Here is a 22,496-nt window from a genome sequence, read left to right as displayed (position 1 = left end):
AACAGAAACTCCAGCAGATTTGGAAATTGCTGATAACCTCCATATCACATTTGGAGCAGCCATAGAGAGGTATTCTGTATACATACTTGGATAATAAATGTAACGGTACTTTAAATGTACTTTGAATTACTGTAAACTGCAAGTTATTATTTTGAAAATTCTCTGTTACTTTTATTTTCTAGAAATAAGAATGAATTATCATATCCAAGCAGAAGTTACTTTAAGCACGAGTTTGCATTATGACAGTATTCTGTTTAGAAGTTCTCTGCTTTGAGATTCTTTCATTTAGTATAGTAACAGTCACGAAAAACACAAGCAAACACAGGAAGGCTAGTTATTCAGAAATTTGTTAAAGCACCAAGTGGCTGTACAAATGAAAATCCAATGTCTAATATGGCAAAATAAAATTTATTTTATAATAACTTATGATATTTTATATTTGATACATAGTTATAAAGCAGGCCAATATTTTATAATAACATAAAATTATCTTATAATTATAATTTTTTTATTTATAATTATTATGGCATATTTTATAATTATTATATTAATGTAAATGTTTTGCATACATCTGATTTTTTTCCCCTAAATTAAAAAAGTCACTTTATAGGTGCTTGTGTGATTGACAACTACTGTACATATTGCTAAGAATAGGTTTTGAATTTTTATTAACTGATCATTAGTGGGAAAGAGCTAAGAGGGGTTGGAGTAAACTCAAACTCATTTATCATTTGGAAGCATAAATGGAAACAAACCTGGTGATAATTCCGTACGCTTGATGTGTCAGAAATACAATTACTGCCTGATAGAATTGTAGGTACAGATATCACAAAGAATAGGACAGAATTAATTAATAAACTTCTTCAAACTCATCACTGGCAAAGCTAATATGGTGACTCAAAAGGCACAAATATTTACAGATTGGATAACTAAATGCACAGAATTACTTAAGAACAAGAGTTAAAACACATGACTAAATTTATCAGAATCTGAAAGAAATGCAAAGTATTAATGTTTTTGTTATTTCATTTCGTGACAACTACGCAATGAAAAGAATGAGAAAAGTGCACAGTGCATAAGCAGTCATGTTTTAATTGGAAAGATGGGGTAGGGAGGGGAAAGCACGATAGACCAAACATTTCTAGGAAATTAGCTTTGAAGGTGGTGACCATCTTGAAATATTCTAGTTCATCTGGTGAAGGTATTCCCACAACATTGTATAATAGAGTTCTAAGATTTAGACTCAACAAAAATGCAGGAGTGAAAATGTTTTTCAAAGACAGGATGGTCACAAACTTGGAGGGGAACTGGCAGTTGGTGACATTACCATTCACATGTTGCCTTTTAACTTCTTGGTTATAGAGATCATAGAATTTTAAGATGTTGTCAGTGTGACCTTGATAACTAACTGGAGCCACGGGGCAAAGGCACTGGATTTTAGAGGTGATGAACGTGATGCCAATCAAGAAGAGCTCTTTTGTTCGGGACGGTGTTGAGCTCTCCAAGTATTGCTTTACAAAGTTTATAATTATGTCAAACAGAGCTAGAAATAGAGACAGGTGAGGAAGTGTTTTCCTGAATTCTATGTAATAGTCATAATAGTTTAAATAAAAGGAAACTCTCCCCTCAACCAAAGACATTATCACTTTCTATCACTTTTGACTTGTTTGTTTATATTGCAGGTAAATTATGATAAATCAAATTACAGCTATATTTCACAACATTGAACTAATATTTAGTACTTGAATAAGTTTTCTTTACCTGAAAGTTTGGCAACTTTTAGCCTATCCTCCCATTCATCGAATGGTCCCAAACATTTGGACAAGTAAGTCACAGCACATATGCAGTCCAGTGGTAGAACTTCATTGTTATGTCCAATGCGTAGTATAGGATCAACAACTATAAACCCTGAGCCACCCTTTTGTTCGTTTCTTTAAATTAAGGAAAAGTTATTCAGTAAGTCATTCCATGTTTCCAACTGTACATAGAAATATATTGATTCCTGGGATGCTGAGATTGTCCTGCAAGAACAGACTAAGCAGAATGGGTCTATACTCTCAAATTTTAAAGAAACATACAATTCGCATGAAGGTTAGTAGGGAAAATGCAGGGAAGATGTTTTCCAGGCTGAGATACCTAGAATCAGAGTTAACAGCCTCAAACTAAGAATAAAAGTAATAATAGCTGGTTTATTATTATCACATATACTGAGGTACAGTGAAAAACTTTGTTTTGCATGCCATCTATATTGGTCTTTTCATTACATTGGTACATCAAGGTAATGCAGGAAAAAAAGCAAAAACAGATGGATTCAGAACTGAGAATACAGGAAACAAGTCTTCCCCCGAGACTGGTGAATCCTTGGAATTGTGGGCTGTGGAGATTTATTTCACAAAAGGTTTCTACAGATGTACTGTGGAAAGCATTTTAACTGGCTGCATCACCGTCTTGGATGGTGGGGCCACTTCACAAGATCAAAGTAAGCCTGGTCAAATCCATCATGAGCACTATCCAAGACATCTTCAAGGAGTGATGCCCCAAAAAGGTGGCGTCCTTCATTAAAGGACCCCATCACCCAGGTCACCCCTTGTTCTCACTGATACAATCAGGAAGGGGGAAGGGAAACATGAAGGCACACACCCAATGATTCAGGTACAGCTTCGCCATCTGATCTCTGAATGGATATTGAACCCATGAACACTACCTCACTACTTTTTTTTTTAAATTCCTACTTTTTTTTCTATTTAACATATAATCAATACTTACTGTAATTCAGTTTTTCTCCTCTATTATGTATTGCATTGTACTGCTACCACAAAGTCAAAAAATTTCATGTCATATGCTGATTCTAAATTTGATTCTGATTTACTGAGCATACTTAGATCAATAGATAACTGGATATTATGGAAATAAGGGAATTAACACAGGAAAGTGATAGCCAGGTAAAAGTTACGCCATCATTTTTAATGGCAGAGGAGGCACAACGCCTACTCCTTGTTCTATTTCTCTTTCTATTCCAAATATGTTCAATTCATACACACACACACACACACACACACACACACACACACACACACCTACCTACCTACCTATTTAGGAACAATTTCGACCCCTCCACCATCAGATTTCTATACACTCAATGAACCAAGCTATGAACACTACCTTACCATGGTACCTAATTTTGCACTACCTAATTTGTTTTATTTATATAATAAAAATATATGTACTAAAATTGTAATTTATAATATTTTATGTATTGCACTATAATGCTGCTGTAAAACATAGACTTTCATGACATACATCAGTGATATTAAATCTGATTTAGATTCTCTGATACTTTCCAGTCAATTGGCTTGTACTCACTCACTGCTTGGATTAACAAGTAAAAACAAGCAGGATTACAGGAAAGTTATGAACCACAGCCCAGAATAATTCAGCAGCTTTAACAGAGAGAACTGGAAGGACAACACTGATTATAATTGTGAAATCATTTTTAATAGGTTAATTGATTGCTTATGAATAGGAAGGAAATATTCATTTGAGCTCACCCATAGGTAAAATAAAACTGAAATGATCCAGAAATCTGAAGATCGATTGCACAGAATTTATCAGAGTCATCTCCTCCTGTTGTATTCTGCCACTCGAGTATATGAAACCGATGACGGTCAAAGATTCCTTTGTCAACTGGATAGCTTGTGTACACATGGATAGCTTTTCCTTGTAAAGATGGACCAAGCCGAAACTGCAGCTCATACCCTTGAAGACAAAACATAAAACAAGTGTTGTTTTGGTTGGAAATAATCTGTCTCATCAGGCACACAACCAGATTAATTGTCTTCACTAGCAGAATTAAATGAGTGAACGAATTGCACAGTTTTGCAAGTGATTAAGAAAAATTATCAATACAGTAATTAATTTTAACATTTTGGCTAAATAGAAATCAAATTTCTTAATTTAAAAAAAACAGATACACAATAGAGCACAATAGGTGGTTATTAGCCTATCAAATGCAGCTTGGCTGCACAACAACAAATCTAACTATTTGCATGCTGCTCCCCATGCAAGCACACCCTCTCCTCACATTCCTATATTCATTTCATATTTATCCAGCTCACTTTTAAACGTTAGTGAATGCACCTCGAACAATTCTGCCTTTAAAATCTAATCCTATGAAAGGCACACAATATGGAGTATCAGGCATACAATGTGTCAATCCTTGAAAAAAATTTCATCCCTGTGGCTCAGAGGCAATAATTCGCATTCAGCATCACTTGTGCCCTCAGGACATACCAATGGAATTCACAGTTAAAATATTTGTTAAATTCAACTCCATGAAAATATGGGAAATGCAGCTCTCAATCAATGCACGATAATGTACAGCAAATACAAGTTCAAGCTTATGATCATATATACGTGTACTGTCAAATTAAATCACAATCCTCCGGACCAATGTGCACAACACAGCACGTATGACTCAAAGTAATATTACCACAAAAAAGTTACCAAATAATTACATATTCCAGACCAACAACAACCTCTTTACCCCCACCCCACTAGCCATTTCAGAGACTCATCATCCTTTAAGTGAATGTTCTTCACTTAAAGGATGATGAGTCTCTGAAATGGCTAGTGGAGGCTCACCATCGATTGTAAACAGGTATTGGTAGATGATTTATACGTGCATCTATCAATGGAATGAAGGGATATAGAGGTAGATCATGATAATGGCGAAAGTTCAGCAACCATTTCTTTTGGAACCTAACCTTTACCTGGTCTCCAAGTCAAGACAGCACCAGCGAACAATCATTCCTCAGGTGACACCTACCAGATAGTCAAACTGTTCAATTATTTAACTTTTTCTATACCTTCTGCTTGTTCTTTTTGTCTTGTTTGTGTTTCATAAGAACATAAGAAATAGGAGCAGGAGTAGGCCATCCAGCCCATTAAGCCTGCCCCGCCATTCAATAAGATCACGGCTGATCTGTCCATAAACTCAGCTCCATCTATCTGCCTTTTCCCCATAACCTTTAATTCCCTTACTATGTAAAAACCTATCTGCTTCTTAAATATATTTAGTGAGGAAGCCTCAACTACTTCCTTGGGCAGAGAATTCCACAGATTCACCACTCTCTGGGAAAAACAGTTTCTCTTCATCTCTGTCCTAATTCTTCTCCCCTGAATCTTGACGCAATGTCCCATAGCTCTAGTCTCACCTACCAATTGAAACAACTTTCCTACTTCTATCTTATCTATCCCTTTCAAAATTTTGTATGTTTCTATAAGATCCCCTCTCATTCTTTTAAACTCCAGATAGTATAGTCCCAGACGACTCAATCGCTCCTCATAGGTTAACCCCATCCCTGGAATCAACCTGGTGAACCTCCTTTGCATTACCTCCAAAGCCAGTGTATCCTTCCTCAAGTAGGAAGAACTGCACACAGTACTCCAGGTGTGGCCTCACCAGTGCCCTGTATAGTTGCAGCATGACCTCCCTGCTCTTGAACCATAGAACACTACAGCACAGTACAGGACCTTCAGCCCTCCATGTTGTGCTGACCCATATAATCCTTAAAAAAAAGTACTAAACCCACACTACCCCATAACCCTCCATTTTTCTTTCATCCATGTGCATGTCCAAGAGGCTCTTAAATACCTCTAATATTTTAGCCTCCACCACCATCCCCAACAAGTCATTCCAGGCACTCCCAACCTCTGTGTAAAAAAACTTATCCCTGATGTCTCCCCTAAACTTCCCTCCCTTAATTTTGTACATATGTCCTCTGGTGTTTGCTATTGGTGCTCTGGGAAACAGGTACTGACAATCCACCCTATCTATGCCTCTCATAATCTTGTAGACCTCTATCAAGTCCCCTCTCATTCTTCTGTGCTCCAAAGAGAAAAGTCCTAGCTCTGCTAACCTTGCCTCATAAGACTTGTTCTCCAATCCAGGCAACATCCTGGTAAATCTCATCTGCACCCTCTCCATAGCTTCCACATTCTTCCTATAATGAGGTGATCAGAACTGAACACAATACTCTAAGTGCGGTCTCACCATTGATTTGTAGAGTTGCAACATGACCTCTCTACTCTTGAACTCAATCCCCCTGTTACTGAAGCATAGCATCCCATAGGCCTTCTTAACTATCCTATCAACCTATGCAGCGACCTTGAGGGATGTATGGATTTGAACCCCAAGGTCCATTTGTTCATCCACACTCTTAAGTAAATGACCATTAACCCTGTACTCAGTCTTCTGGTTTGTCCTTCCAAAATGCATCACCTCACACTTATCTAGATTGAACTCCATCTGCCACTTTTCTGCCCAACTCTGCATCCAGTCTATATCCTCTTGTAACCTTTGACAACCTACAGCTCCATCCACAACTCCTCCAATCTTCGTGTCATCTGCAAACTTACTCACCCATCCTTCTGCCTCTACATCCAGGTCATTTATAAAAAAAATCACAAATAGCAGGGGTCCCAGGACAGATCCTTGTGGCACTCCACCAGTCACCGACAGAATACTTTCCTTCCACAACTACCCTCTGCTTTCTTCCTTTAAGCCAATTTTTTAACCAAACAGCCAAGGTTCCACTTATCCCATACCTCATGACTTTCTGGATGATGTCAAATGCTTTGCTAAAGTGCATGTAGACCACATCCACTGCCCTACCCTCATCAATTTCTTTTGTTACATCTTCAAAAAACTCAATCAGGCTCGTGAGGCATGATCTTCCCTTCACAAAGCCATCTTGACTATCCATGAGTAGACTGGACTTCTCCAAATGCTCATAGACCCTATCCTTAAGAATCATTTCCAGTAGTTTGCATACCACTGATGTAAGAGTCATGGGTCTATAGTTCCCAGGTTTCTCCCTATTACCTTTTTTAAACAAGGGAACTACATTTGACATTTTCCAGTCCACTGGCACTTCCCCTGCAGCAAAAGAGTATTCAAAGATCATGGCTAATGCTCCTGTGATCTCTTCTCTCAATTCCCACAACAACCTGGGGTGTATTATATCCGGCTCTGGGGATATATCAATCTTAATGTTTTTAAGAAGATCCAGCACTTCTTCCTTAATCTCCACATTGTCCAGCACACAGGCCTGCTCTACTTCAACCTCATCCTGATCAAGATCCTTTTCACTTGTGAATACTGAAGCAAAGTATTCACTTAGGACTTCCCCAACCTCCTCCACCTCCAGGCACATGTTGCCCTCTTTATCCTTTAGCTGTCCCTCCCTCGTTCTCGTCATCCTCCTATTCTTCACATACGCATAGAATGCCTTGCAGTTCTCCTTAATCCTACATGCCAAGGCCTTCTCATGCTCCCTTCAACCTCTCCCAAGTACATTTTTTAGCTCCTTCCTGGCTACCCTATATTTCTCATAAGCCCCTCCTACTTACTGCTTCTTATGTCTAACATATGCTTCCTTTTTCCTCTTGACAAGTTGCCTCACAAGTTTCGTCAGCCACGGTTCCCTTTTCCTGACATTTTTTTCTTGCCTCAGTGGGACAAACCTATCCTGAACCCAGATCAATTGGTCCCTAAACTTCTCCGACATTACTTCTGTGCTTTCCCCTTTGAACATCTGTTTCTAATTTACTCTCACTAGTTCCTGCCTCATCCCTTCAAAGTTAGCCCTTCCCCAGTTAAGCACTTTACCATTTTGACTGATTTTATCCCTTTCCATAGCTATGCTGAAGCTAAGGGAGTTGTGGTCACTCTCACCAAAATGCTCCCCCCACCAAGAGGTCTGTCACCTGACCAGGTTCATTACCCAGAACTAGATCCAGTATAGCCTTTTCTCTTGTCGGCTGGTCCACATACTGTGTCAGGAATCCTTCTTGAACACACCTGACAAATTCAGCCCCATCTACCCCCCTTGCACTTTCCAACTGAGTTCAATCCCTCTCGCAATAAAGGCCAGCATTCTGTTTGCCTGCTTAATAACCTGTTGTACCTGCAAGCCAACTTTTTGCGACTCATGAACAAGCATTCCCAAGTCCCTCTGCACAACAGCATGCTGCAATATTTCACTATTTAAATAATAATCTGCTCTTCTATTATTCCTTCCAAATTGGATGATCTCACATTTATCAACGTTGCATTCCATCTGCCAGACCTTGGCTTCTATTGGTTTTGGAGGCTATTGGAGCCTGTGATGTGAAGTTTGAAGTTCGATCAAGTGTTCTGGTGCGCTGCTATCCCTGGAGCAGACTACGAGCATGGGCTGCCTATTGCAGAAGGCCACAGATGGGGCATAGGGTTTTCACGTGGGGGTGTGGTGTTGATGTCTTTTCTTTCAATGACTCCCATGGTTTTCCTGTATTTCATGGCAACTTAGAGCAGACAAATGCCAGAGTTGCATTGTACATGCATACTTTGAAAACAAAATGAACTTTTGAACCTTTGCTGCATTTCCTGATTTCATCTATCACAAGTATATCCTCAACTCCGCCATGTACTGTCCCAAACCTAGATGCTAGAGGAGGAGGGTTGGGCATGGGGCTACAACCCCATCCTGTAAAAGAACAGCGTTACAGAAAGTTCTGAAGACCTCATCCCTGGGACAGAAAGGATCTTCGATGGGCCACATCCCAGACAACCTTTCAGTTTTTCCAGGACAGAGAACTCTGCTGAGCAGCTGTTGGCCACCTGTGCTCCAGCAGGGATGGTTGGCTTACAAAGTAGTAGTAGTATATTTCTTGGGAAATGGACAAGACCTGTGCATGATATGCCAGATGCAGCCTCGCTGTGGCTCTATAGAACTGTATCAATCTACTTGCAATGAAGGCCAAACAACTATTTTTCCTATTAATTGCCTTTTGAGATTGCACAGCAAGCTACAGTAATTCATATACAAGTATACCCAAGATTCTTCTGAAAACTTACATCTTTCAGTGCCTCACCCTTAACAATTTTTTCTTTTTTTTTAAAGCAAAGCAAAAGAATATGCATCCTTCCATTTTAAAAGCCTTGTTCACTCACCCAGCCTGTCTATATCCAAGAATCCTCTCTGCATCTTGCTCAGTGAGCACTGTCACCCAGGTTTGCATTATAAGCAATCTGGGTGTGTTACATTGGATCCTTTCATCCAGATCATTGAAAGAGGTTAGGTATAGCTGGAGGTTAGCACCAAATACTATGGTATTTCTCTAGTCACAGCTTTCCGAGCCAGAAATTACAGCTTTATTCTTACTGCTTTATTTTGACCATTAATTAATTCTCAATCCACACCATTAACCACAAACTATGTGCTATAACTGTGCTTATCACCTGAGGTAACATTCAATAGAATGGTCTTCTGGGAGCACAGACGCATCCAACAACTCAACTATTCTGCTCGTTTTAGTTCCAAAACAGTCAGATTTGCCAAGGAAATTTTAGTTATAAACTAAAGACAACTCAACCCAATTGCACTATTATTTTCCAATGCCTCTTTGTCACTTACATAATAGGTCATAGAATTTTTTTCAAAGTACTGGCACCAAGTTAGCTGATCCACAATTCCATGACTTTTCTTCCCTTCCTTTCTTAAATAATCAGATTATATTTACTACTTTCCAATTTGTAAGAACTGTTATAGGATCTATGAAAATTTGGATAATTGGTATGTATTTGACTTTCAAAACTATTTCATTGAAAATCCTGGGATGAAGATTATCAGGTGCTGGGGACTTAAAGAGCTTTGAGTTCAATAATTCCCACAGTACAATTTCACAAATGCCAATTTCTGTGTTCTCCATTTTCTCTAAATCTGTAGTTCTCCACCATTTTTAGGAAGTCTCTGCTTCTTCCCTTGAAGGCTGGCCACTTCCTAAAACATTATCTATTAAACATTGAATCATACTAATGGACCATGATGACTTCTATGATTAATTTCTCTGCCATGTTCTTATCCTGTCTCATTCATTATGGAAACATTAACTTTAGCTAATCTTTTCTTTCATTGAAAAAATATAGAAACAGACTGTAAAAGTTGTTTCATTGTTTCTCACTGGCCTGCTTTATATAAAAAAAAATCTATTTCTCCTTTCCTTAACAATGTCTTGATTCTCTTTTGTTGAAACCTGAATGTTTTCCCTATTTTCAAACTTTCTGCTTCTGGAAAAAATACATTTCCTTTAATTCAGTACCATCCTTGAATCCTCTTCATAACCAAAGCTGGATCACTTTTCCTGTTATTTTGTTTTGCTTTGAAAGAAACAAATATGATTCTAAAACTATGTCAACTCCTTAATACTTACATGTTGTTAGATTACTATTGTACCTTTTGATTTAGTTTCAAAGGACTTAAAGTATATTTATTATCAAATTATGCATGCAGTGTACAACCATGAGACTAGTCTTCCCACAGACAGTAACGAAACAAAGAAAACCACAGAACACAAAGAAAAACATCAAACATTTCCAAGCAAATGGCACCTAAAAGAATGAACATAAACACAGAATATAAAACATAAAAACAAGAGTCCATATTCAGCTCAGTGCTTATCCTTTGATTCAAACCCCCCCCCAAAAAATGTGGATTACAGTCCAATCCACAAATCGCATCTATTAAATCTTGCTTCAGCACCATCCTCTGACAGCATTGCGGTAGTGAGAGATTACTTGAACACAGGGACCTTCCTTCGAGAGCAGCGAGTGAGAGAGATAGAGACACACTGTCACATGCAGACTCCTTTGGCAGCAGCGAGCAAGGGGATGGTAGACAGCACTGAACACTCGCTTTCCTTCGCCACGTGCCACAATATTTTCAATTCTTTTTGATGCTTTGATCAGTGAGATCAGTGAGAAATGGAGTCAATCATGGGCCCTTGCTCCATGTCCAAGCTGCCTGGTCTCAAGGAGGCTGCTCGTGTCCCTGAACCTTCTTGGAGACTGAGCAAAGTGCCAGATTGCTTAATTGTCCCAAAAACCCACCATCAAACTGGAGATCACAGGCTCAAAAAGTACCAGAACCAGATTTGAAAGAAAAATATGTAGAAGAAGTGAAAGCGGCAGTTTTGTGGACCATCTTGAGGATGTCACCCATGGTAGTGTTGTTCGCTGGCACCATCTTCTTCAAGTTCTATCTACCGAAGGTAACATACTCCTTCATAATTTGAGCAACACACACAAAATGCTAGAAAAGCACAGCAAGTGAGGTAGCATCTATGGAGAGGAACAGGCAACATTTTAAGCCAAGTCCCTTCATCAGGAATGGAAAGGAAGGGGCACAGAAGCCAGAACTCCAAAACTTACTTTACTCAAGTACAATAACTTGGTTTCAACTGAATCAAATTATTCTCCAACTTCATTAAAAAGTAGTGTGTTTTGTGCATGTTATTCATTAATACATCTGTCTGTACCCTAGGAATCTAAAGCCCTTCCCCCGCACCATCTTTTTAGCATGTCTGTTCTCCTATTTCTATACTCAGTGTATCTGAAGATTGCCAGACTTAAAGTCCTGCTTCAGAATTCCTTTCCTAACTTCTTGAAATCTTCTTGCAGGATGTCGTCCCGTTTTTTAAAAAAAATCAATGTCATTGGTACTGAAATGGACCTTTGGCAGTTCACCCTCTCTGAAACTTCATGCAGCCATCCAATAATATGATATCCTCATCCCTAGCACTGGGATGAATACATGATCACAGACTCATGCCTGCAGAAATGCTGATCGATAGAATATACCACCCTCAAAGCATAGAATCCCCTGCAACTTTTCACCTCCCAACCTTTACCCTCTGATAGAAAGTTGAGCCACCCAACGTAGCCTTAGCTCTTTCTTGGAATCTCCTAGACCTGTTTATTTTTATTTCCTCCATCTGTTCTATCTCTGCCAGCACTCGAGTTGCAGGTTGGAAGTTTCCCAAAACATTACACACAAACTAGTTGAACACACTGATAGATCACAGTGACTTCAGCTGCCCCTCAAGCTCCCAAGCTCCTCATAATCCAGTTCCTTCATTCAGCTGTATTTATTCATTAATTTCCCAATAAAAATTATTAAAACTGTTAGTATTACATTACTATTACTTGGATTGCACTACTTGTATGTATAATCTATATTTTCATTTATATTTATCATTATTATTGTTATGAGCAGAGAGACAACATCTGCCGGAAGTAAATTCCTTGTATGTGTACAGGTACTTGGCGATTAAAGTCTGATTCTGATTCTGATTACTGTTTTCCGTACCCTAAACAAAGTTTTATGAATCCCTGGCTGTTTGTTTTAAAGCAGTTTCCTTTTAAACTCTCTGGGGCTCCATCTCCTGCACTTCATTCAAGAACACAACACAATACAGCACAGGAAAAAATCCTTCAACCCATCATGCATGTGCCCCCCATGATGTAATCCAAACTAACAGTCTATATTCCTCCACTCCCTGTCAGTTCATGTGCCTGTTTAAATGCCTCCTAAAGATTGTCATTGTATCTGCTGCCACCGCTTCTCGTGGTAGTATGCCCCATACACTTATTGTTGTCTCAATGACTTGCCTTGTAAATCTCAATTAAACTTACCCTCCCACCTGACTTAATAAGCTGCAATTGAAATTACACAACTAACGTGCATTTGCCCTAAGTGGGGACCAAAAGCAGACTTCAATGAAAAATGCACAGAACCCTAACCATTCAACCACAAGAAACTGAAACAAGTTTACCAGTAAGTTTTTTTCCCCCTGAAGAATGACAATGGTCTCGGGGAAAGAGAGAGAATTTAGCAGGCAAATAAGTGTTGAAAAGGAAGAGCTGATCAAAAGAGCAACCCAAAATGTCAGTTATTTTTTGCGCCAATGAGAGAAGTAATTTGGATAACAGCCAATCGCAGATCAGCAAAACGTTTGTTCTGAACACAAGATCACAAGCAGGCCCCATCGGGGAAAATTCAGAAGAAGCTGTATGGAGATGCCTTTTTGTTGGAGAGTTCGCTGGAGGAGTTACAGGATGTCTTGCCCTACAGATTCAACAGCTCAGGAACTCTGACTCTCACCCACAAATACGTCTAACATCCCCTGCCCTTTTCCCCAATTAGCTTCAAGATAAAAATATCTACACCTATAAGTTCTTCTTCATTTATGGATGGTTGAGCATGCTGCGGAGTAGGGGATAGCAGAACAAGTGCCATGTATTCCGGTCAACTTTTCAAACTGTGTGTAACTACAGCAGGCCTTTCAGATTTGGAACAAGTTCAGGTACAGGAACCCATGCTACAGCCAAAGCAAAATTATCAAGTTGAAAAGCAGTGCTATCTGAACAAGTGCACGGATTCAGGCTGGGAAATCATTAGGGTTAAAGAGAACTGGAAAGAAGACAGTAAAAGGTTCATCACACAGTATTTAAATATTATATAGATTGTCCCAGGAAGAAATCTTCTGCCACTTCAAAGTTTCCAATTAGAATCAGGTTTAATAAACAACAGAGTGTACAGTCATAACCACCAGCCCTATGAATACTATCCACAGTGTTTGCTGAAAGCAACAAAATATTAAATAGCACCTGTTATGCTAAAAGACAACTAGTTGATAGTGAACTTCTGTGATAGTAGTTTTACTATTGGTCATTGACATCATCAACATTATATGACATTGGTGATCTTTTCACCATGATTGTTTCTGGCAAATTTTTCTACAGAAGTAGTTTGCCTTCTTCCCGGCAGTGTCTTTACAAGATGGGTGACCGCAGTCATTATCAATACTCTTCAGAGATTATCTACCTGGCGTTAGTGGTCACATAACCAAGACTTGGCATACGCACCACCTGCTCACATTGCCACGCGTGACCGTGATCGGAGGGGGGATGAGGGTGGGCTACACCTTGACCAAGGGTGACCTGCAGGCTAGCAGAGGGAAGGAGTGCCTTACACCTCCTTTGATGGAGACGCATCTCTACCCCGCCCATATTGACACCGACACTAAGTCATTGACATTGCTCCCAAATTAGACCGAGCCACTCGCTATCTATGTCCACATCCAAAACATGTTTTAAAAAGTGCATTTGCTGACACGCGCGTACTAAAGGATTTTAATGTGCAAATGTATCAGAAACCGGAAGCAATCAACACTGGAAATAGACGTTGAAATATTGGTCTTTGCAGTCAAAACGCTAAATAAATGTCAGCGAACACGCACAAGTTCAACTCAGTCTGCCAGTTCTTTTATTTGAGCTTGCAACAGATGTCTGCATAGGGACGCCCGCTATTAAATACACACTAACCTTGTTTGAGACGAAAAAGTGTTCTTTCGAGCTTGTCGAAACGATTTAAGTGAAGAATTCGAACTTGTTTAGGATGCTGCATGTTTCTACGTTAAACGTGCCTGATTCTCCCCAGCAGAAAGTAAACAAGGTGAAATCAGCAACCCCTAAAAACATACATAAAATGGACAGTACGTCAAATGGACGATTTCCTGCCATAAACATTTTAACATCATAAACACCAGCGGAGTAGGCGAAAGGCAAGGAAAGACTGTTACATTGAGCGGCAGCAACACCAGCCCCCAGCTACGCTCAACTAATTTCCTCCCAAAAGGGCCGTTGGCTCGAGAAACGTTAAATTAACAGCGAGCTGGATTCAGTAACAGCCACTGGTTGATTGGTGCAGGCGCAGTAGGTTAACTTTATCACTCAAACCACTGGCTTGGCTTATGGTTACTGCGATCTACAGGGGGAGCGATCACTTCCCATTGCAACCTCTGCGGGACAGTTTGTTACGAATATAAATACAGGAGATTCTGCAGATTCAAATATTCGAAACTTATCAACGTATGTACGCAGCTTACACCCCTGAGATTCGATGCTGGAAATCTGGAGTAATATACACAGAAATGCTGGAGGAACTCAAAAGGTCAGGCAGCATCTATAGTGAGGAAGAACAGACCTTTTGCCTGTCCCAGCCCGAAACTTCGACTGTTTTCTATTTTCCATGGACGCTGCCTGACATGCCGAGTTCCTCCAGCACGTCTTGTATGTGTTGCTTTGGATTTCCAGCATATGCAGATTTTCTCCTGTTTGTGACCCTTTGCCTGACCTGCTGAGTTCCTCCAGCGTTGTGTGTGTATTGTTCTGTACGATCACACCGCTGAATTGTGGACAACTCCCACCAATCCGTTGCCCCACCCCCCGTACATCCTAATCCAATACCCATCATGAGATCTTTCTCTGCCCTCTGACATGCCCCATACAATTCCCGAGCTCTCTATACCCTCTGACCCCCTCAACTCGTATCGACTTCTCAGTATACCCCTGAATCAATCAATAGTCACTCAGAGTTCAATCGATTCTCTGACCACCGCCTCCCATACTTATCCAACCCCGGGCTCCCTCTACCCTCTAACTTGCAAGCGCATCCCCTCCCCAGCTCTCTGATGCCCCCTCACACACTCATTTCTACCCTTTGATCCGCTTTATCTACCTCCCACCATATTCATCCCGGGTTCTCTTTGCTCGCTATCCCTCTTTTGGACTTTATAACAATCGTAACATAGTTATTTGTTACAATGTATATTTTACTGCTGCCACAAAACAAATTTCACGACTCAGTGGAAATAAACCCGATTCTGATACACCCTCAGATTCGAGCTCTCTGATCCCCGCGTCCTTCGGCTTCTCCAGCACCTGCCAATACCCCCCTCCTCCCAGACTCTCTCCCTCTCCATTGCCCCCACCCCCCACAACTCACTCGAGTTCTGACCCGTCAAGTCCTCGCCGTTGACCCAGTTCTCTCCGGATACTTTCCCGTTGCCAACTCAGATAATCCCGCTCTGACCCTCAAAGTCACCCGAAGCCAATGCCTGAACTGGGCCGAATCTCTCAATCCACCGTCCCGGGTACCCACCCCGGCCCCGGCCGCTCGGGTCTGGGATTACACCTCTACAAGAACAGGACCTGTCTCCCAGTTGTCGCCTCCTCGGATGAAGCTGACTCCTGAGCAACGGGAAGGGAGGCTGGTGCAACACCGGGTACGTTCTACCCAGTCAGATAGAGCCCGTTGCCCCGCTCAGGCCTAGAGAAGGGCCGGCGCCGCCATGTTAATGCGGGGCAGTAAAAGGCTCCGCCCACTAACCTGCGGTCATTGCTCGCTCCAGTTGATGTCCTTTTTCTCTACCCGGCTGTTTCCCATTTCCCACAACTTGGCATCTTTTGTAGTGAAATTTAATGCGTCTCCCCCACTTTCACTGTGGGTCAGTCTACTGTGATGTCACTGTTGTAACATCATGACTGTAAACTGCGAATGATGAATGTCACGTTGATTGGGGGCTTTACAGTGCCGAATTACAATGACATTGCAGCATGGTAATAGTTACTTCGCGGCTGAGTAGTTTCCAAGTGACAAATGTAGCACCTCACAATACTATCATCAAAGTAGGGAGGAATTGCACAAACTTCTCTCGTGAGGATGCACAACTCTAATAATGTGGCTTTCCAAGGCGACAAAATCTCAAGTCTGCCACTACAGTTTTTAAGATTGGGTGGAGAGAATTTTTAACGTATGTTAAAATCCTGAAGTAAGAACAGAAATACAGGAGATACTGTTGTGTTGCTGAGAGAGAAGCACCTTACCCAAACACAAAATGCTGGAGGAAGTCAGCAGGTCAGACAACATCTATGGGCGGAAGTAAACAGTCGACGTTTCGGGCAGAGATCTTTCATCAGGACTGATAAGGAAAGAGGAAGAAGTCTGAAAAAGATAGTAAGGGGAGGGGAAGAAGCACAAGATGCAGTGATGAAAGTGAAACCTGGTACAGAGAGGTTGGGTTGCTGGGAGTCGGGGTGGGGGGGGGGGGGTGGTGATGAAGTGAGAAACTCGGAGGTGATAAGTGTTCTTGTAAATTTAATAGTGCTTGCAGACAACCATAAGGTATATTACTGCCACGTACTAAGGTAGAGTGTGGAGTAACAAGAGAGGAAGAATACCGACTAACCCCCTCCCCAAGAAGATCCCAAATAATATCAATGTCTATTGCTTTTCAGAATGTCATATCTGCAGTTAAATACATTAAGATGATAAAGATGTCCTAACTTTCCATGTTAAACCGTGTCTGTCCCAAAGATCTTAATTTAGCAATTAGATGTTACCTTTGCACCTCGGAGGAACTTCATACAAACAACATATGCTGCACCGTTTCTTGACAAGTGCACTCCCTACAAATGCCTCGATCATGCATATTACTTCTGAACAGGGAATTATTCAATGGAGTATATTGGATACACACACATGTAAGTATAACTTCTTTCCTTTTATACCCATCTCCCAGTTGAGTTCCCATCGTCTTCTGAATTTTATATAAATGCCATCCTTTCTTCTTATCCCAACTTTGTTGCCACCGTGTTAAAATGGACTTTTTAATTATGGCTTTCACCTCCCCTTTATGCAAAACCAGCACTACATTTACATCCTTGGTTTTAAGTGATTGCTTGGCTAGGATGTCTGCCACCTTGTCTTCTTCAACCCCAACATAGACAGGGACCCGTAAGAGCCGGATACACGAACCTAGATCCTGCAGCCTCAACAGATGTCCAACCTCAAGAAGAAGGTCTGGCCTACAGTTTGAAATAGTTGTTTTACTAGATGTTGAAACCGAGAAAGAATCAGAGCACAGAAATACATAATCAGGTGTATTTCAACAGTTTCCAAGGCTAGAATATTATTAACCATCTCAGTCTGAATACTGATACTTTGTCTGGTAAGTCAGAAGGCATGGGATCCAGGGAAGTTTGGCCAGGTGGATTCAGAATTGGCTTGCCTGCAGAAGGCAGAGGGTCATGGTGGAGGGAGTACATTCAGATTGGAGGGTTGTGACTAGTAGTGTCCCACAAGGATCTGTTCTGGGACCTCTACTTTTTGTGATTTTTATTAACAACCTGGATTTGGGGGTAGAAGGGTGGGTTGGCAAGTTTGCAGACGACACAAAGGTTGGTGGTGTTGTAGATAGTGTAGAGGATTGTCGAAGATTGCAGGGAGACATTGATAGGATGCAGAAGTGGGCTGTGTGCATACTGTTACGTATTCAGGCAACAATAAATATATGAGTTCGGCAAGGGTTTTTTATAACAAACAACACGTTTATTAAACACAGGAAACAAACCCCCCAAAAGTAAACAAACACTAACGTAACCGGAAATCAGCTGCTGTGCGGCAGCTTGAACAGTTCTTAAAGCGATATTGCAAAAACAGTTCTTTAAAGTGGTATTGCCAAAAGTTCGATATGCTCACAGTCCATTTAAAAGGAGAGACTTTATAAGATGATTTAAATTCTCTTTCACGTTGCTTGCTTCGATCCCCGACGTCGAACTTCCCACGAATAATTTACAAAACGAAACGGCTTAAAAGCACTGACCTTTCCTTCCTCACTATCTTCAATCCTTTCTGGTTAAACCCAGGGATTAACGTGAAGATAGTCAACAAAATCCTTCCAAATAAGGATCAAACAAAGGTCACCCCCGTTTCACCGTAGAAAGCGGTTCTCCTCGATCTTTAACTCCTGAACTTCGATCTTCACTCTCCACTAATTTCTCAAACTGGCAGAATCATAAAGAACCTGCTGGCAATGACCTTTTAAACTTTAGGCATTAGATAAAAACTTCATCCTTCAACTAAACTGCGTCATCACTTAAATCACGCAGTGGCATGAAGTCAACTTGGCAAATCCAGCCACGAACTGCCCCTCCTCACAGGGTGGGGTCTACCTTTTATAACCTGTAAAAAAAATCTGTCACATGATCTCTACTGGCGGGAAAATGACGTCACTCCACCATCACAAGACCATCACCTCAAGTCCAGTAAAGCTTCAACCCCAGTCACGTGACAAGGGTACCACTGTCATGTGTCATGAGTACGTAACAATACATCTACTGATGCTTCTGGACACATCATCAGTGATGTTCTTGGAATCATCGGGTGTTCCGGGTCTTACAACATCATACATCCTCCTCCAGGTGACCCAGCCGGGGCTGATCAGACCCCAGCTTGTGTCCAGATGGCTAGCTACACATGACTCCATGGCTCCCCTCTCTTGAGCCACAGCCATCTTGAGGCCCTCTCTGCCGCATCGGTGGTACTGCGGATGGCTCTCCTCTTCCTCTCTCCCTCGATGCAGTGTGGCTGCAATATGGTCAGGGAACCTCAGCTGCCTTTCGAGGTCCACCAACAGCTGCCAGTCTCCTGCAGAGGTCAGGATACCTGCTGATGTTTTTTGGTGGGTATTGGCTGCTCCCCGGCTCTTACAAAGGCAATAGTCTGCTTGGAGGGTCGGGACCGCTTCGCCCACTCAACTCCTGCACTGATGGCTTCAGCGATGGTGTTCAGGACCTGATCATGCCTCCATCGGTACCGTCCCTCACCAAGTGCCCTTGTGAAGCCGCTGAGGATGTGCTCCAGGGTTCCTCGCTTGGAACACATTGGGCACGCTGATGACTGCTTTGCCCCATGTGTGCAGGTTTGATGGACCTGGAAGTACATCATACACTACCTGGATGAGAAATTGGATGCGGTGTGGCTCGGCTTTCCAAAGCTCAGCCCAGGTCACTTTCCTCTCCACCGCATTCTCCCATCCTTTCCAAGCTCCCTGTTGCTTCATACCCGCCGCCTTGCAGGTTCTCGTCTCCTCCATTGCTGCTCTCACCTCCTCCTGAACTCGGCGGCACCTTTCCTTCCCTCTGATGGTGTCCATTTGGGGAGTTGGAAAGGATCCTAGCCCAGCTCGGCCTCGTGTGACCACTCCCACCAGCCTCCTGTGACGCAGCCTTTCCCCTGCTTCCTGAACAGCTTCCTCTGCCCTCCACCCTGCCTGTCCTCACTTGGATCCCTGCTCGAGCCACCTTCGGATCACTTGAGTCCCTGTACTGTACCACTTCTCTGGCTCTTGTTACCTTGAATTCCTCCTCCAGGGATTTGAAGGGCAGTTGCAGTTTATTGTGGTGTCCATAGAGTGTGATGCTACTCAGGCTCCTTGGCAGCCCCAGCCATCTTCTGAGGTGTTTACTGTCCCTCCTCTCTAAGGTTTTGACTGTCGAGATTGGAACTGCATAGACGAGGAGGGGCCACAGGATTCTGGGAAGAATGCCATGCAAGATTTCAGAGAGACATTGAAAGGATGCAGAAGTGGGCTGAGAAGTGGCAGATGGAGTTCAACCTGGAGAAGTGTGAGGTGGTACACTTTGGAAGGACAAACTCCAAGGCAGAGTACAAATTAAATGGCAGGATACTTGGTAGTGTGGAGATGCAGAGGGATCTGGGGGGTACATGTCCACAGATCCCTGAAAGTTGCCTCACGGGTAGATAAGGTAGTTAAGAAAGCTTATGGGCTGTTAGCTTTCATAAGTCGAGGGATAGAGTTTAAGAGATGCAAAGTAATGATGCAGCTCTATAAAACTCTAGTTAGGCCACACTTGGAGTACTGTGTCTAGTTCTGGCCGCCTCAGTATAGGAAGGATGCGGAAGCATTGGAAAGGGTACAGAGGAGATTTACCAGGATGCTGCCTGGTTTAGAGAGTATGGATTATGATCAGAGATTAAGGGAGCTAGGACTTTACTCTTTGGAGAGAAGGAGGTTGAGAGGAGACATAATAAAGGTGTACAAGATAGTAAGAGGAATAGACAGAGTGGACAGCCAGCGCCTCTTCCCCAGGGCACCACTGCTCAGTACAAGAGGACATGGCTTTAAGGTAAGGGGAAGGAAGTTCAAGGGGGATATTAGAGGAAGGTTTTTCACTCAGAGAGTGGTTGATGCGTGGAATGCACTGCCTGAGTCAGTCGTGGAGGCAGATACACTAGTGAAGTTTAAGAGACTACTAGACAGGTACATGGAGGGATATAAGGTGGGGGGTTATTTGGGAGGCAGGGTTTGAGGGTCGGCACAACATTGTGGGCCGAATGGCCTGTAATGTGCTGTACTATGCTATGTTCTATGTTCAATAACCTTCTCTTAGCAGTCAACTGAAACTTTGGAACATAAACAGAAATACCTGATTGACCTGTCACTGGAACTTTTAAATATCTATATATATCTGCCTTGCCTATATTGCTGAACTTCCTGTGCCACTATATAGAATCAATCCTCATCTTGATCTTTTCTTGAAGATTTAAATCAACTACAGGTAAAGGGAAAACCATAGAGGAGTGACAGAAAGGGCTACACTGGGAACATATTCCACATTCTTGCCATACTCTCTTCTAGTTGCTGCCATCAGGAAGAAGGTACAGGAGCCTCAGGACCAACACTTCCAGGCTCAGGAACAGTTATTACCCCTCAACCATCACATTCTTGAACCAGACAGAATAAATTCACTCAACTTCACTTGCCCCATCATGAACTGTTCCCACAACTTATGGACTCAATATTTGTTTATTTATTTAGCATTTGCAGTTTGTTCCTTTTGCACCTTTGTTGTTTGTCTGTTCAGGTTGAGTGCGATCTTTCACTGATGCTATTACATTTCTTGAATTGTATGAGTATGCCCACTAGAAAATGAACTCAGGGTTGCATATGGGGACACATACAATAAGCAGTTTGATAGTAAATTTACTTTGAACTTTGAACACCAAACAGCCCCAAATTTTGTGTCCACTCATTTCACATCCACTAAAACTGAAGACCTTACGAATGCAGTGCTCCCAGCACTCTACCAATGTTGCCATTATTGGATGACCAACTTAATATCCTCTTTGTTAACCTAATTAACTATTGTTAACTGTAAACTGTGTAGATGTAAAGGTACTCCCATTCCTACCAGTAATGCTGAGTTTGGGGATCATTTAATAGCACCACAACATAATCTCAAAGCTTGAGCTTGAACTTTATCTAGGGGCTTTAAGACTGCTGGTGAGGCAGGCTGACCCAAAAACAAAACATCCATAGTCTAAATAAAGCAGTATACATTTATTTAACTGACCTTGCACCCCATTACACTCAAATAAGCACTTGAGCACATTAAGGGCTTTACTGTACATCTCTAGAATTTTATTCATATACACCTTCCATGTTAGCCTTGTGTCCATCCATGTACTGAGAAACTACTGACTCTTATTTAAGAGATTTATCAAAGATTGAGATCAATTGTAGGTAACATACACAAAATGTTGGAAGAATTCAGCAAAGTTTCTCCAGCATTTTATCTGCATTGCTTGTATATCCAGTATCTGCAGATTTTTTGCTTGTTTATGAACAATTGTGGGTGCAATGTTCCTTTTAGAAAAACAAATAACCTGAGTCTTTTCAACAGATCATTAAAAACCCTACCAATATCCCCATTCTTCTACTTCATTAATAGCTGCCTGCATTTTCCTAACTATAATCCTGCTTCTCTTCCACACCACACCATTGTCAGGTTATAACAATTTAGAAGTGTCTGAGCCAACATTAAAAAAATCATTAATCAGGTTGGTCATAGGTGGAAGAGGTAAAGGACTGAAGAAGGAAGAATGTGGTAGGAAAGAAGAGTGGTCTACAGGAGAAAGGGAAGGAGGTGTGGCACCAGAGGGATGTAATAGGTGAAGGAGAGGGAGGGG

General features: G+C 41.6%; 2 protein-coding genes across 5 annotated transcripts in view; one reads left to right on the top strand and one right to left on the bottom strand.

Annotated features, from left to right (window-relative positions):
• agla (amylo-alpha-1, 6-glucosidase, 4-alpha-glucanotransferase a) overlaps positions 1-16,031 on the bottom strand; it is a 97,904-nt gene extending 81,873 nt beyond the window's left edge. For 2 of the 4 annotated variants that reach the window (XM_059983973.1, XM_059983976.1), the window contains exons 1-4: positions 15,875-16,031; positions 14,207-14,352; positions 3,549-3,756; positions 1,762-1,931 (exon numbers count right to left, since the gene is read on the bottom strand). In XM_059983973.1, the coding sequence (XP_059839956.1) occupies positions 1,762-1,931; positions 3,549-3,756; positions 14,207-14,288 (460 nt within the window). In that variant the 5' untranslated portion in view covers positions 14,289-14,352; positions 15,875-16,031. Of the gene's footprint in view, positions 1-1,761; positions 1,932-3,548; positions 3,757-14,206; positions 14,353-14,463; positions 14,601-15,668; positions 15,792-15,874 lie in introns of those variants that run through there. The other 2 variants (XM_059983975.1, XM_059983974.1) reach the window with 2 other exon arrangements.
• The window catches only part of LOC132401780 (ferric-chelate reductase 1-like), an 88,406-nt gene continuing 81,746 nt past the window's right edge, over positions 15,837-22,496 (top strand). Inside the window, exon 1 of the mRNA XM_059983981.1 lies at positions 15,837-15,948. The gene's annotated coding sequence lies outside the window, so the exon portion shown is untranslated. The remainder of the gene's footprint in view (positions 15,949-22,496) is intronic.

This window comes from Hypanus sabinus, chromosome 11 (assembly GCF_030144855.1).
Source record: "Hypanus sabinus isolate sHypSab1 chromosome 11, sHypSab1.hap1, whole genome shotgun sequence".
Lineage (NCBI taxonomy): Eukaryota > Metazoa > Chordata > Chondrichthyes > Myliobatiformes > Dasyatidae > Hypanus > Hypanus sabinus.
This window is presented reverse-complemented; position numbering and strand designations above follow the sequence as displayed.